Source organism: Notechis scutatus, chromosome 1 (assembly GCF_049901735.1).
Source record: "Notechis scutatus isolate UNSWTSFEM ecotype Mainland chromosome 1, rNotScu1.2, whole genome shotgun sequence".
Taxonomy (NCBI): Eukaryota; Metazoa; Chordata; class Lepidosauria; order Squamata; family Elapidae; genus Notechis; species Notechis scutatus.
Window position 1 is genome coordinate 35,628,659 of NC_142009.1, and position 12,884 is coordinate 35,641,542.

General features: G+C 35.9%; 1 protein-coding gene across 2 annotated transcripts in view; it reads left to right on the forward strand.

Moving 5' to 3' along the window:
- SPTBN1 (spectrin beta, non-erythrocytic 1) overlaps nt 1–12,884 on the forward strand; it is a 187,786-nt gene that overhangs the window by 143,079 nt on the left and 31,823 nt on the right. For both annotated transcript variants that reach the window (XM_026676704.2, XM_026676705.2), the window contains 6 exons: nt 4,016–4,106; nt 7,519–7,665; nt 7,836–8,099; nt 9,549–9,773; nt 9,920–10,009; nt 11,214–11,492. In XM_026676704.2, the coding sequence (XP_026532489.1) occupies nt 4,016–4,106; nt 7,519–7,665; nt 7,836–8,099; nt 9,549–9,773; nt 9,920–10,009; nt 11,214–11,492 (1,096 nt within the window). The remainder of the gene's footprint in view (nt 1–4,015; nt 4,107–7,518; nt 7,666–7,835; nt 8,100–9,548; nt 9,774–9,919; nt 10,010–11,213; nt 11,493–12,884) is intronic.

A 12,884-nucleotide genomic window follows, 5' to 3' on the forward strand; every position in this document is an offset into this window, starting at 1 on the left:
TACATTTATTAATGATACTCGGGAGTGCCGTGTGCTTGCCAAATGCACAATATCATGAATAAATTGACTGGATTCACACAATACATTAAGTTACAGTCAAATAAATTTGGCATTTGATGCTCTAGCAGAATATTCATTGATATTAATAAAGATATTAATTGAGGCAGCAAAGAAAATTGTTTGATGTTTTAACCTGAGGGTGATTATATGGATGTTTTCATGTAGGACGATTGTAAACTGCTAGATTCATATGACTGGGTGCCATACAAATATTTTTAATAAATAATACATGGGGAGAAAAAAACTGCAATTCAGTTCAAGCACTGTGATCCCTCATATGACTAGAATCATGCCATAAGGGCCATGTGAATTAATGTACCAGTTCTACTCTATCCATCCCAGCATTTTCCATAAGTTGTCCAGGTTTATAAATTGTACCATGAAGCTACCAGAGTAGAGGTGATGTAGCTGGGATTTCTGAGAGCTGAATATGCTGGTTGATAGTTCCTGACTGCTTGTCTAACACACCTGTTGAGGTTAGGGAAGTTATTAGGGCATAAAATGCCCAGTGTTCCAAGTAAGAATGTTCACATTTCAGAATTCTTTTCTGACATTTCTTGTGACTTGATCAGTATTCAGAACAAAGTCAGTTGAATGTCAGAATGTATTGTTCTTACTCTGTATTGAACATGGATCTCCTGTAAATTTACTTTGACTTTAAGTTATGCCAGTCTAGGCTGACTCTAACTTTAGTACTTTGCTGGCTGATATTACTCTTTTTGGTTTCCTGTGTTGGGCTTACCAGGCTGTAATACCAAAACAAAATTACATTTCTAATTGCCCGCAATGATGTAGAATACTGTTCTACATTAGAAGCAAGTGCCAAGTTAGAAAAATAAGTTGAAAGGGATCCAGGACAGACTTCAGAGGTGGGGTTTAGGCACTAGGATGATGGCATCATCTCTTCTCCAGTGCCAGGGCTATAAAAAATCTTTGCATGGGCTTCCAGAAGAGTAGCTATTGAGAGGCTGGCACACAATTCTATATTGCTTTAAGGTTGTTAATAATAAAGTGATGACATCCTCTATCATCACCAGCTTATAAAGGTAAGTAACATATCTCTTGTATCAACTTCCTTGCCAACTAGACTTAAGTGCCAGCTATAAGTTACATGTATACTCACCCAGCCACTTCACTAACTGTTAGCTATGCTGAGCGAATGGCACATCTGATTGAAGATTTTGTACTGGCACTTTGGCTGAAACAATGTGCTTTTTCAGGTTCTAGTTAGCTGTCAATACTCATAGCTGGGTGAAAATAGTATGTATTTTAAAAATAGACAGTCCCAGGTTCAATTGTATCTTCTATCTCTCTCTCTCTCTCTCTCTCTCTCTTCCTCCCTCCATCCCTCTCTCTCCTCCTCCTCCCCCCCCCTCTGTGTGTGTGTAGTTTTAGGAACAAATGGAATATTAAGGCCAACCGCCATTTAAACTTAGATGTTTTAAAGATATTAACTGTAGTCTGGATCCACACTTTTTTTTTTAATTTTTGGGTTGTTACATAGTTATAATTTCCATAATTTGCACATCATAATAATAGAACCTAATGACTAAATCCAGACAAGCAAAGGGTGACATACGAAAACACATCATTTTTGTAGCACAATTAGAGAACTTAGTAATAGTTTCCCACTTTGCATGATAGAGAAAACATAGTGAAGATGTTCTGGTTTATTTTCTTGTTCACCATGAAGAGATTGTGTTTATAGCTTAAAAGATTTATTTGTATTTCAGTTTATTGAACCAAGATATAATAATCAAACCTTTTAAAAACTGAGTTGCTGTTTCTCATTTTCTTTAAATCCAGTATACTCTTAAAGAATCATTGATATTTGATGTCTTGTTTATTTGTTTTAATGTTCAGCAATCTGAATTGTTTTTGTTTAATTCTGCAATAATCTCTTTCAAAAATAAAACTTGCTTGTAATTAGGGAACTCTTAAAAATACATACCAGAACTTCCTTTTTCTAGAATACATAGGTACAATCACTTGCAAAGTTATCTTAAGCCTGTTACTTTATTTAAGGATTATGAAAACCACCAAAGAGCTTGACTTGGTAAGAGTTGGTTTATAGAATATTGAGTCATAGCCAAGGCTTATTAAAGAGCTTTGGAGGGAACTATGCCTTGCGTGAGAAAAATCTGTAATATGCAGTTGAATTATTAACAGAACATTCTGTCAAAGCATTTTAATTTTCTTGCAGTTTTTTTGAGGAAAACTGGACAAGTTTTGCCCTTTATAGTGACAAAGAAATTCTCATTGCTGAGTGAAAAAAATTGGTCCAGTTTCTGTTACTAATTTTTACAGGAAATAAAAATGCTATTATCTGTAAACAGTATCACTTTAAATTGACATTTTATATGAGTTTTGATGACAAAACTATTAAGAGCCACCACCACAAAAATATTTTATTTTTAAAGAGGAAAGGCTACCATGGTAGTTTTATTTTAATTTTTTTTCATTTCTCCTCTATTCAGTGAACAGCGTAAAACTAACCATACCATTATTTGCACTGCAAAAATCTGGATAATCACTAGAAAGCAGTATTTTTCTTTGTTTGCTGCCCTCTAATGGAATTTTGCCCTCCAGATTGGATAGCCTTTCAGTTGGCTCTTTCTCATTAAGAGTCTTTGGCAAGATATTTTTTCACTTTCCTTGCTGATGTTATATATTGATGTTATAAACTAGCTACAATAATCAGCTAAAACATAAAGTGTGTCTGGTTCAGATTTTTTTTCTCAGTGTTTCTGAATTCAAAAGATGATTTTAAGTGAGCCACCCTCTCCTTCCCTGTTTGATATGTGTTGGGGAGAGCGGGAGTAGAAGGAAGATCTAAATTAAGACTGATTACTATTAATTATATTAATTTGGAAATAAATATTACAAAGCCATATTATGAAGCCTGTGAAAAAATATTTAACTTTTATAAAATTTCTGTAAAACTTCTGTATTCCTATGCACTAAAACTCATTCTCTAGAAATTTTGTAATACAAAATTACTTTTTCAAAATAATTCACATGCAGCTCACCAGGGTTTCTTGAACTGTCCACTTCTTCTGATTAGCTTGAATGTGCTACTTTAACATGCTCCACATAGTCTGGTGTCTGGTAGCTTCACCTGGTGCAAAATGTAGCAGCATGGACAAATTATGTGTGCCTTTAGAAGGAGACAGGTGATACACCTCTGCTCCATATGCTGCACAGTTACCATTTTGATTCTGGATCCAAGTCTAAGATCCTGGATTTTACCTTTAAAGCCCTATATGGCATGAGGTCAGATTATCTGAAAGACCATCTCTCTCCATCCCATCAAGTCCAGTGGGAGAGGCATTTTATAGTTCTTATCAGCTAAGGAGTTCCATCTGACAGAATCAGGAGGCAAACCTTTTCTGCTGTGGCACTGGCCCATTGGGTGAGATTAGCCCCATAATGGAAACTGCAATCCAACAATATAGATGAATTAATTCATAATTTTGTTTGTTTGTTTAGTTTTTATATTTTAAGCCACTCATCTCCCTCAGACAAGCAGTTTATTATTCATAAATGCTTCATTCATAAGTTATTCATACTTCTTAATTTTCTTCTCTTTAGTTGCTAAAACTGAGTTTGTATTCTCCAACAAAATGTTCATGGCCATATGCTTTAAATGAAACTTATCTTTTAAAAAATGTGTATATAATTCAGTCAGCATTCTCTTTAAATGAGCAGCATTCTCTGTTTAAATCCCCAGAATCATCATGAGTGTATAAATGATTGTGAAGGTGTTTCATGTTACTCTTTTGTGTGTAGGGAAATTTTGAGGCTTGTCATTGTCCCTTATTTCAAGGGGTTTTGTGCTTGTTTAGTCTAGCATCTAAACATTAGAAAATAACAAAAAAGTGCAGTTTCTATTCTGACTGTATTCAATTTGCTCAAAGTTCCAGCACTGAAAAATGTCTTCTTTGTTTTTACACAGACATAAAAAGAATCGTGAAGTGGCCAGTGAACTTCTGATGAGATTAAAAGACAACAGAGATCTTCAAAAGTTTCTTCAAGATTGCCAAGAGGTATGTTTTCTTAACCCATTGAGAAAATGATTCCTCCATTCCCCTTCAACAGAAAGTACTTATGTTTGTGTGTCTCAGTTTGTATTTTAGGTCCAATCTATTAATTAATAACAGATGATCGCTATCACCTCTACACTAATTGATTAACCTCTAATGGCAGACAGTCCTTAATAGCTTTCATTATTCCTGTTTTTGTTTTGCTGAACCAGAAACAGTATACCATTTTATTTAAAAAGCCAAAAGCCTTCTAGAAAGGTTGGTTCTAATGTAACATTGTTTGCCTTCCTTGAGAGCTACTCTGTGAGGGAAATGGGCAGTTAAAAAGTTTGATATATAAATAAATAAAATATTATAAAAATGAGACTTAAACTAAAGTGCATAATCATAAATTCCTAGATTATTCTTGTCTCCATTGCTTAACAATTAAATACATTTTGTAGTCAGATACAACCACCATATTTTTCCTACATTTGAAAGCTGCTACAAGTTAAAATAAAGAGTTCTGGACAATTGGACTTGTGGCTTGGTAAGTTTTAAGGGAATTTTGTGCACTCTTATTCAACTTAGATGTTAGAGCTATAAACAGGTTAAATGACATCTGTAGATTTCAGCTCCTGAGAACCAACGACCTTCTCAGAGAGCATGCTAATCAAAACTGAATTGTATTGTCCATGATCAAGAACTATTGATAAAAATGGAACTTAATAGTGAGAAGGGATGGACATAAAAGAAATGCCTGATATCTCTGCTTGTCTTGACTGTGTGAGGTTTAACAGATTTAACAGACTAACAGAGTTGGAAGGGACCTTGTAGGTCTTCTAGTCCAACCCCCCACCCAAGCAGGAGACCCTATATCATTTCTGACAAATGGCAGTCCAATCTCTTTTTGAAAGCTTCCAATGATGAAGCTCCCACAACTTATGAAGGCAAGCTGTTCCATTGGTTGATTGTTCTCATTGTCAGAAAATTTGTCCTTGTTTCTAGGTTGAATCTCTCCTTGATCAATTTCCATTCATTATTCCTTGTCTGGCCTTCAGGTGTTTTGGAAAATAGCTTGTCCCCCTCCTCTCTGTGGCATCCCCTCAACTATTGGAAGATTACTATCATGTCTCCTCTGGTCCTTTTCTTCTTCTTCTGTCTAGACTAGACATGTTGAAGTAAACAGTGCTTGCACCACGCACACATGAGTAGCTTATAGCAAGAACCATTCTGTCTACTTTCATGGACCTTCCTTTGCTATTAAAACTTTGCTCATAAATAGAATTGGACACCCCTCCCCCCAACATCTCATCCCATGTTTTGCCACTCTGGGACCCTGAGAACATTTCTTTCTGTAAGTCAGGATAATATAGCTTCAAAGTGAACTCGGTGCTGCTTTGGGAGCAGACCAGCTATTGTCCAGTTGAAGCCTCAAAAAGAACCCTTCCAAAACCATGAACAACCTCTTTGTTTTCTCCCTCTGAAAGGCAGATTCTTCTAATTCCTGTAATTGCAGATTTTCCTTTTAGTTCCCTCTTTAACAAGCCTTTTATGAAGTGACCTTTGGGAATGTTCATGAATGAATGAAAAATGGTCTTTGTCGACCAAAAATAGAGGGTGGCTGGCCTAGCTGTCCCATTCTGCTCCACTCCCTTTGCTTGGATAAGGCTTTATATGTGGGAGAGATTTGTTGCAAGCTATGAATCAAATCTATTGACATACTTTCTTCTTGGGGGTGGTTGGCTGAAAAAATGCAGAATGTGCAGCTTCAACATGTACTACATTTTCTTAACCTCACAGAAAAAGAGTTAGCAAGATTTGAATATGGTTACTTGGGATAAATCTCTTGTAAATAACATGAGGTTCAACTGGTAACCAATCCTCTTTGTTTGCCTGTGGAAGAGAAGTGATAGGTCTCCTTTACACATATTCCCAAATTTGTTCCAGAGTTTTAGAGAATTCAGAAAGAAGGAGAAGGCAAGGCAACTTCCTGTTTTATGGAATTTACAGAATTCCACTCCCATAGTGTTAGATGAAGCCTTTGATTATAGTCTCAGGCAGAGAAAAAAGCTGTGCCACTTTTAACATTCTAAAGTTCAGCTAGCATAAGAGCACTGTGTTGACAATTGAATGTGCACAGACCACTGTACACCATCCAATGTTGTTTCTTCTGACAATGATGTCCATATGAAAAACAGGTTATTAATGGTGGGAATTTCAGTAGGAAGGGCTTTCATGTCAAACTCTTTTTTGTCCAACTATTGAATAAGCAAGAGTCCCATTCTCATTACAGTCCTCCCCATAATTCTGCATAACAAAGATTTCGGCAAAAAAAAAAAAATTTTTTTTCTAGTCAGGTTGACATATGGTCTTTTAAACTATGTGTGTGTGTGTGTGCGTGCGTGCACACACTATATATATTTATATCAGGAATTTAGATTGTGATTTTTGATATGAAAGGGTGTACTCTGTCACTGAGCTACACTGTTCCACTAGAATTATTTCTGAATAATTTGCATAGGGCCTTTAAGGATTTTTCTGTTGCTGACACTGAGTTAAGCTGTCTGTGACTTTTTTTAATCCATGTGTGACTGTATTTCGATCTTATAAATGTGCTTTTAGGCTAAGCTAGACATTGCGGCATCAGCACAGCTTTGGATATGGAATGGTCCATCCAGCTGCAAAGTGGCTAAGGGTAACTTCATGCTGAGAAGTAACAGATGGGAGTAACAGATGAAGTCACCCCCTTTTCCATCTTGTCTTTTGGAAATCTTCCCCTTACTATTTTTCATGAGTTATGAAATAAATGTATACATAAGTAAAATGGCCTAAGGGAGAAACTTTGGCAGGGGAAAGCAACAAGCAATTCTGCTTTCCTGATGAAACCAAGACCACATTGGTGTTTGAAAATATAGATCTCTCTAAGTTAGTGCTGAACTGGTACTTTAAATATCCTTACTTTGGACATTTTCAAAACCAATGTCTTTTTCTTTCTTCCTTACCTTCTAGTCCCAGAATTAAGAATTATATGATTAAAAGGATTTTACAGAATCATTTTCCTTTGCAAAGCATATGGTTCAAATTTCAATGTTCAAAATAGTTTACCATTTTTATTATGATCAGTATAAAAAAAACCTAAAATATAATCATTATAGAGATATTAAAATACTATAGGTAAGAAAAGCATGATGGAATACAGTCAACTCTTAGAGACATTTCAGAGTAGAAGGATTTTTATCTGTTTATAATAACAAATGAGACATAACAGCTTTCCTCAGAATAATTAATGTCCAGTTTAGAAAAGATCCTATTGGAGACCAGTATTTCCATTATGCAAGTACCAGCATCTGGATTTAGTCAGCTGATTGTCAAAAAGTTTTGTATGGCTGTGAACACACCCTATTTAAAGTTAAACATTTCCATCGTTTTTCAGCTGTCTCTCTGGATTAACGAGAAGATGCTTACAGCACAAGATATGTCTTATGATGAAGCACGGAACCTTCACAGCAAGTGGCTGAAACACCAAGCCTTCATGGCCGAGCTTGGCTCCAACAAAGAGTGGCTTGACAAAATCCAAAAGGTATGGGGCAAAGGAATGGTGCTCTGGGAAAGGCATTTGGGTTTACTTGTCATGTCCCTTCAGGAACATGCTAGCATAGAATCATGTGAATTAGTCCTACGCATGTGGAATTACCAGGTTATGGCAAACTGAGTTAACAATTCTTGATTGATCATTTTGTTTATTTTTAGGAAGGGATGCAGTTGATTGCCGAAAAGCCTGAAACTGAAGCAATTGTGAAAGAGAAGTTGACAAGCCTACACCAAATGTGGCAAGTACTGGAAAGCACCACCCAAACAAAAGCTCAGCGGCTTTTTGATGCCAATAAGGCTGAGCTTTTCACCCAGAGCTGTGCTGACTTAGATAAATGGCTGAATGGCCTGGAGAGCCAGATACAATCAGATGATTATGGCAAAGACCTCACCAGTGTCAACATTTTGCTGAAAAAACAACAGGTAAACCCATTGGAGTAGTAAACCTTGCCACTTTATTGTAATGGACAGAAAGAGGGGCAAAAACGGTGAAATATATATGAGTTTATTTTTATGGTAAACATTTATCTGAATGCCTTTCGATTTGGATAATATTCAAGCTGACTACAGTGTTCCATTATTATATCATTTTTAGGTATTTGGGATACTTCTGTTAAGAAAAGCAAATGTATCACGTGAAATATATCAAATTATTACTAAGCTGAGTGGTATTTAGTGGGGAAGTGCAATGCTTTGAATTCAGAAATGCTTCATAACATGCAGGGAACAAATGCATCTGGCAATTTAAAGCAGCTGTGTTTTTCCCCAGGGTTTGTTGGGCTGCCTGCTGCAGTTGCAGCCAGATACATACCTGTTCCAAACCATTATTTTTGCTTGCAGATCTATAGCCTGCATAGCCATGGCATTTAGCAATTTTTGTTTCCCAGGTGTAATCTGAATACAAATCTCTTCACCTGCTGTCTAAAGCAAGGAGGAAAAAAATATAACCGAGGGCTCATTTTTCAACAGTTCATGGCAGTCTATAAAAGTATAAAATATCTTTTGTACACCATGTCCATTTGATGAGGACAGAAATAGCACTGTTGTCCTTGGCTTAATTCATTGCTATAGTTTTCCTCAATATTCTTGACATTTGTCTGTCAAATATGTAAGGTGTTAATTGGAGTTGATTTCACAACAAGAGTTGAAATAGGCACTGGTACATATTTAACCTTGATAAACTTGTGCATTTTTTGCTTTTTGTTTGCAAAATTGTGTTTTGAATGATTTGACCAAAAGGGCTTGACAAAATGAACATCCAAGCTATTGGTGAATTTCTCTCTCATACATTTGCTATAAATCACAGAAAACTATGTCACAGAAAGATTGAACCTTTGCAAAAAGTCTCAAAAATACTGGAAAGAATTACACAGAACATCCAGAAAATAAAACTCAAATTTAAACTACAAATATTTATATTGGGCAGGACCCCAAAGAATATAAATGAAAAGCACCACAATTTATTAAGAGATGGTTGACAGCAGCAAGAACCAATATAACACAACATTGGTAAAGAAAAACCTTTCCAATAATACAAATTTGGGAGACTAAAATTTGAGAATGCACAGCAATGGAAAAACAGACCGTATATATTTCTAGCAGAAGTCTAACCAAATTCAAGCAGAAATGGTTCCATTATAAATAACATGTTGCACAGAAAGGCAAACACTTAGAATATGTTTTTTCAAGAAAAAAGGAAGCTGTTTAAAAACCATTACAATGATCCAAATAGAAGTGAACTGTAATCTCACTGGATAGTATAAAGATAAGTAGCAATTAGTGGCTGAACCTCTTTGTTTTGTGGTCTTGCTAATGTTCCTTAGATGGTAATACCACTTTAGCAATGGATCTACATTTTCATTTTCATTGTAGATGCTTGAGAATCAAATGGATGTCCGTAAGAAAGAGGTTGAGGAGCTGCAGAGTCAAGCCCAGGCACTGAGTCAGGAAGGCAAGAGTACTGATGAAGTTGATGGTAAACGTTATACAGTGGAGAAGAAATTCACGGAATTGCTGGAGCCCTTGAATGAAAGGAAGGCTCACCTACTAGCCTCTAAGGAGATCCATCAGTTCAACCGGGATGTGGAGGATGAAATTGTGAGTTTAAAAGTTATTCTCAGTTACAGCTTGACTTATTAATTTTTTGGATAGCACACAATGCTATTATCCAATCTCTTAATTCTTGTTATATTTCCTTCCCATGTCTGCATTCCATATTGATCAGTATATTTTATCTCTTCTAGTTGTGGGTTGGAGAGAGGATGCCTATTGCCACATCCACAGATCATGGGCACAACCTTCAGACTGTTCAGTTGTTAATTAAGAAAAATCAGGTAAGAGGCTAGATAGGCATCCTTCAGATAGGCAAAATATTCAAAATTTAGATTCTTTCCTTAGTGAATATCTTCAATGAGGTTGTGGATGAATGCTCTTGGTTTTATTTTCCCTTTTCCTTTCCACTGGCATAGTTTTTATATTAACTTCTTAATGAATGAAAAGCGTCATTCACACAGTGGTATTCTAATCATCTGTATAAGTTCAAGGGGCTTTTATATTTTATATGCAACTAATAGACATTATCAGTTTCTGTGATAGAAACTAAGGCTTTTTTATGACCACTGCAGAGATAATAAATGGCGCAGTTGTTTGAATCTACTCCACATACCAAAGTGAGCTGGTTTATTTTTTATGCCTGATTGAGTCTCCCATTTTGCACACATCATGATTTTCTGCAACAAAATCTGACATGGATATCAGATGTAGGTGCTTTGGGCATTACTTGTTTAAATCATAAATATGTGTTGACTTATCCAATGAATCATCTTTACTCTTGTTCTCGAGATGAGAGCAGTTTTGTAATGGTTAGAATGCTGGTCTAGAAGCGGATTTCTCATTAGAATAGAATAGAATAGAATTCTTTATTGGCCAAGTGTGATTGGACACACAAAAATTTGTCTTGGTGTAAATGCTCTCAGTATACATAAAAAAAGATACATTCATCAAGAGGCAAAAATCATAAGGTACAACACTTAATAATAGTCATAGAATACAGTAAGCAATCAAAACATACTAGGAAACAGTCAATATAAATCATAAGGATACAAGCGACAAAGTTACAGTCATACAGTAACAAGTGGGAGGGGATGGGTGATAAGGAGTGATGAGAAGTTTAACAGTAATAGTAGTGCAGACTTTGTAAATAGTTGATCAGTGTTGAGGGAATTATTTGTTTAGGCTTTTGGGGAAAAACTGTCCTTGTGTCTAGTGGTTCTGGTGTGCAGTACTCTATAGCATCATTTGGAGGATAGGAGTTGAAACAGGTTTATGTCCGGGATGTGAGGGGTCTGTAAATATTTTCACAGCCCTCTTTTTGACTCGAGCATTATACAGGTCCTCAATGGAAGGCAAGTTGGTAGTAATTGTTTTCTCTGAAGTCTGTGTCTGTCCTGTTGGGTTGCAGAACCAAATTATCTTTTCTTTTAAGCATTTGTTAAACTATTCCTAGTATGTGTATTAAATTCCCCCTACCCCCTTTAGACACTTCAGAAAGAAATCCATGGGCACCAGCCTCGTATTGATGACATTTTTGAGAGGAGCCAAAACATCCTTACTGACAGCAGCCTTAATGCCGAAGCAATCCAGCAGCGGCTTGCAGATTTGCAGCAGCTGTGGAATCTCCTGATTGAGGAGACAGAGAAACGCCACAAGCGCCTTGAGGAATCCCACAAAGCCCAACAATATTATTTTGATGCTGCAGAAGCTGAAGCCTGGATGAGTGAACAGGAGCTCTACATGATGTCAGAAGAGAAGGCCAAGGTAAGGAAGCTTCCTGCTATATAGGAAGCAGAATACAGATGCAGTCACTGAGCTAAATCAGTGTTTTTCCACCTCAGCGACTTTAAGACTTTAAGATGTGTGGACTTCAACTCCCAGAATTCCCCAATTCCCCAACTAGCATGATAGCTTTAATATAATGTATAAACATTATATTATATAATGTATAAACACTTTACTTTTGTTCCTAAAGGCTGTATGGACATTAAATCTAGAATTAAAGACTGGTAAGTAGACCTTGCTATGAAACCAAGATCTACCCCAAGCTGTGTAAGAAGCTGTAAGCTTTTGGCAACACAGACTATAGAACTGATTCTCTGGAAGACCAAAATGGTATCAAGCGAGTAGTTTTGCTTTTATTTATTTATTTAATTTCTATGCTGCCCATCTCACTGATACAGAGACTCTTTAATTCTCAGCTTAAAACTGGACTTTCCCAACAGTACACATAGCACAAAACTACAAATATTCCCATTTTTCCTTTTGTTAGGTTTAATTGTTTTACATGGGTATTTTTGGCTATTTTTATTTGTATCACCTACCATCAGAAAATGATCATAATCTTTTCAAAATTCTCTTTATTTACAATGTGCTGTGTATCTAATCAATGTTGAGCAGCTGAAAGAAACTATCTCTGCTTTTTTTGTCCATCTTCCCAAACTCAGGTATATAGTGAGCACTCACAGAAATCAGATTTATGTGCTCAATTACTTAAAGAGAAACAATTTCCCTTCTTTCTCAGAAGCCTGCTTTTTTATGGTTGAGAGATGCGTCTTCTGATACTTTTTCTTTAAGATTTTTTCCCCTAGTTTATTAATGTTTTCTTGAATTGTCAAATATTTGTAGGTTTCTTAATGTCTGAACTATGGTTTATTTCTTTCATTTGCCCTGATATTAAGTAAAAAAATCCTGTGGGTCAATTTACCATTGTCAGCTAATCTATCTTTTGACTTGAGTTCAGTCCACTGTGATTATTTCTTTTTTTTGATGAAGGATACATATAAGTTTCTAGAAAAGGTGACCATTTAGTTTGAAAAAATAACTATTCTGATTCAGATTTCATAAACTCAGGATAGGATTCTTGTATTTAGATTTGAGTAATGCATATTTAAAGCAATAAAGATATTTTAAAATCATTGAACTAGAAATCAAAAAGCAGCACAGGAGAAAAAAGCAACAGGCCTGACATACATCCTATTGTGGCATGTCACTGGAATTGTAGTTTATGATGGGGCCATCATACCTGTGTCATATTTTGACCATTATTATTGTTAGATCATTCAGTTAACTTACTTTCATTAGAAATGCTGTGGTGTACTATAGCTGTATTTTAAGTGATTCCTGTCATTTACAAAACAGATAACCAGCAGGTTT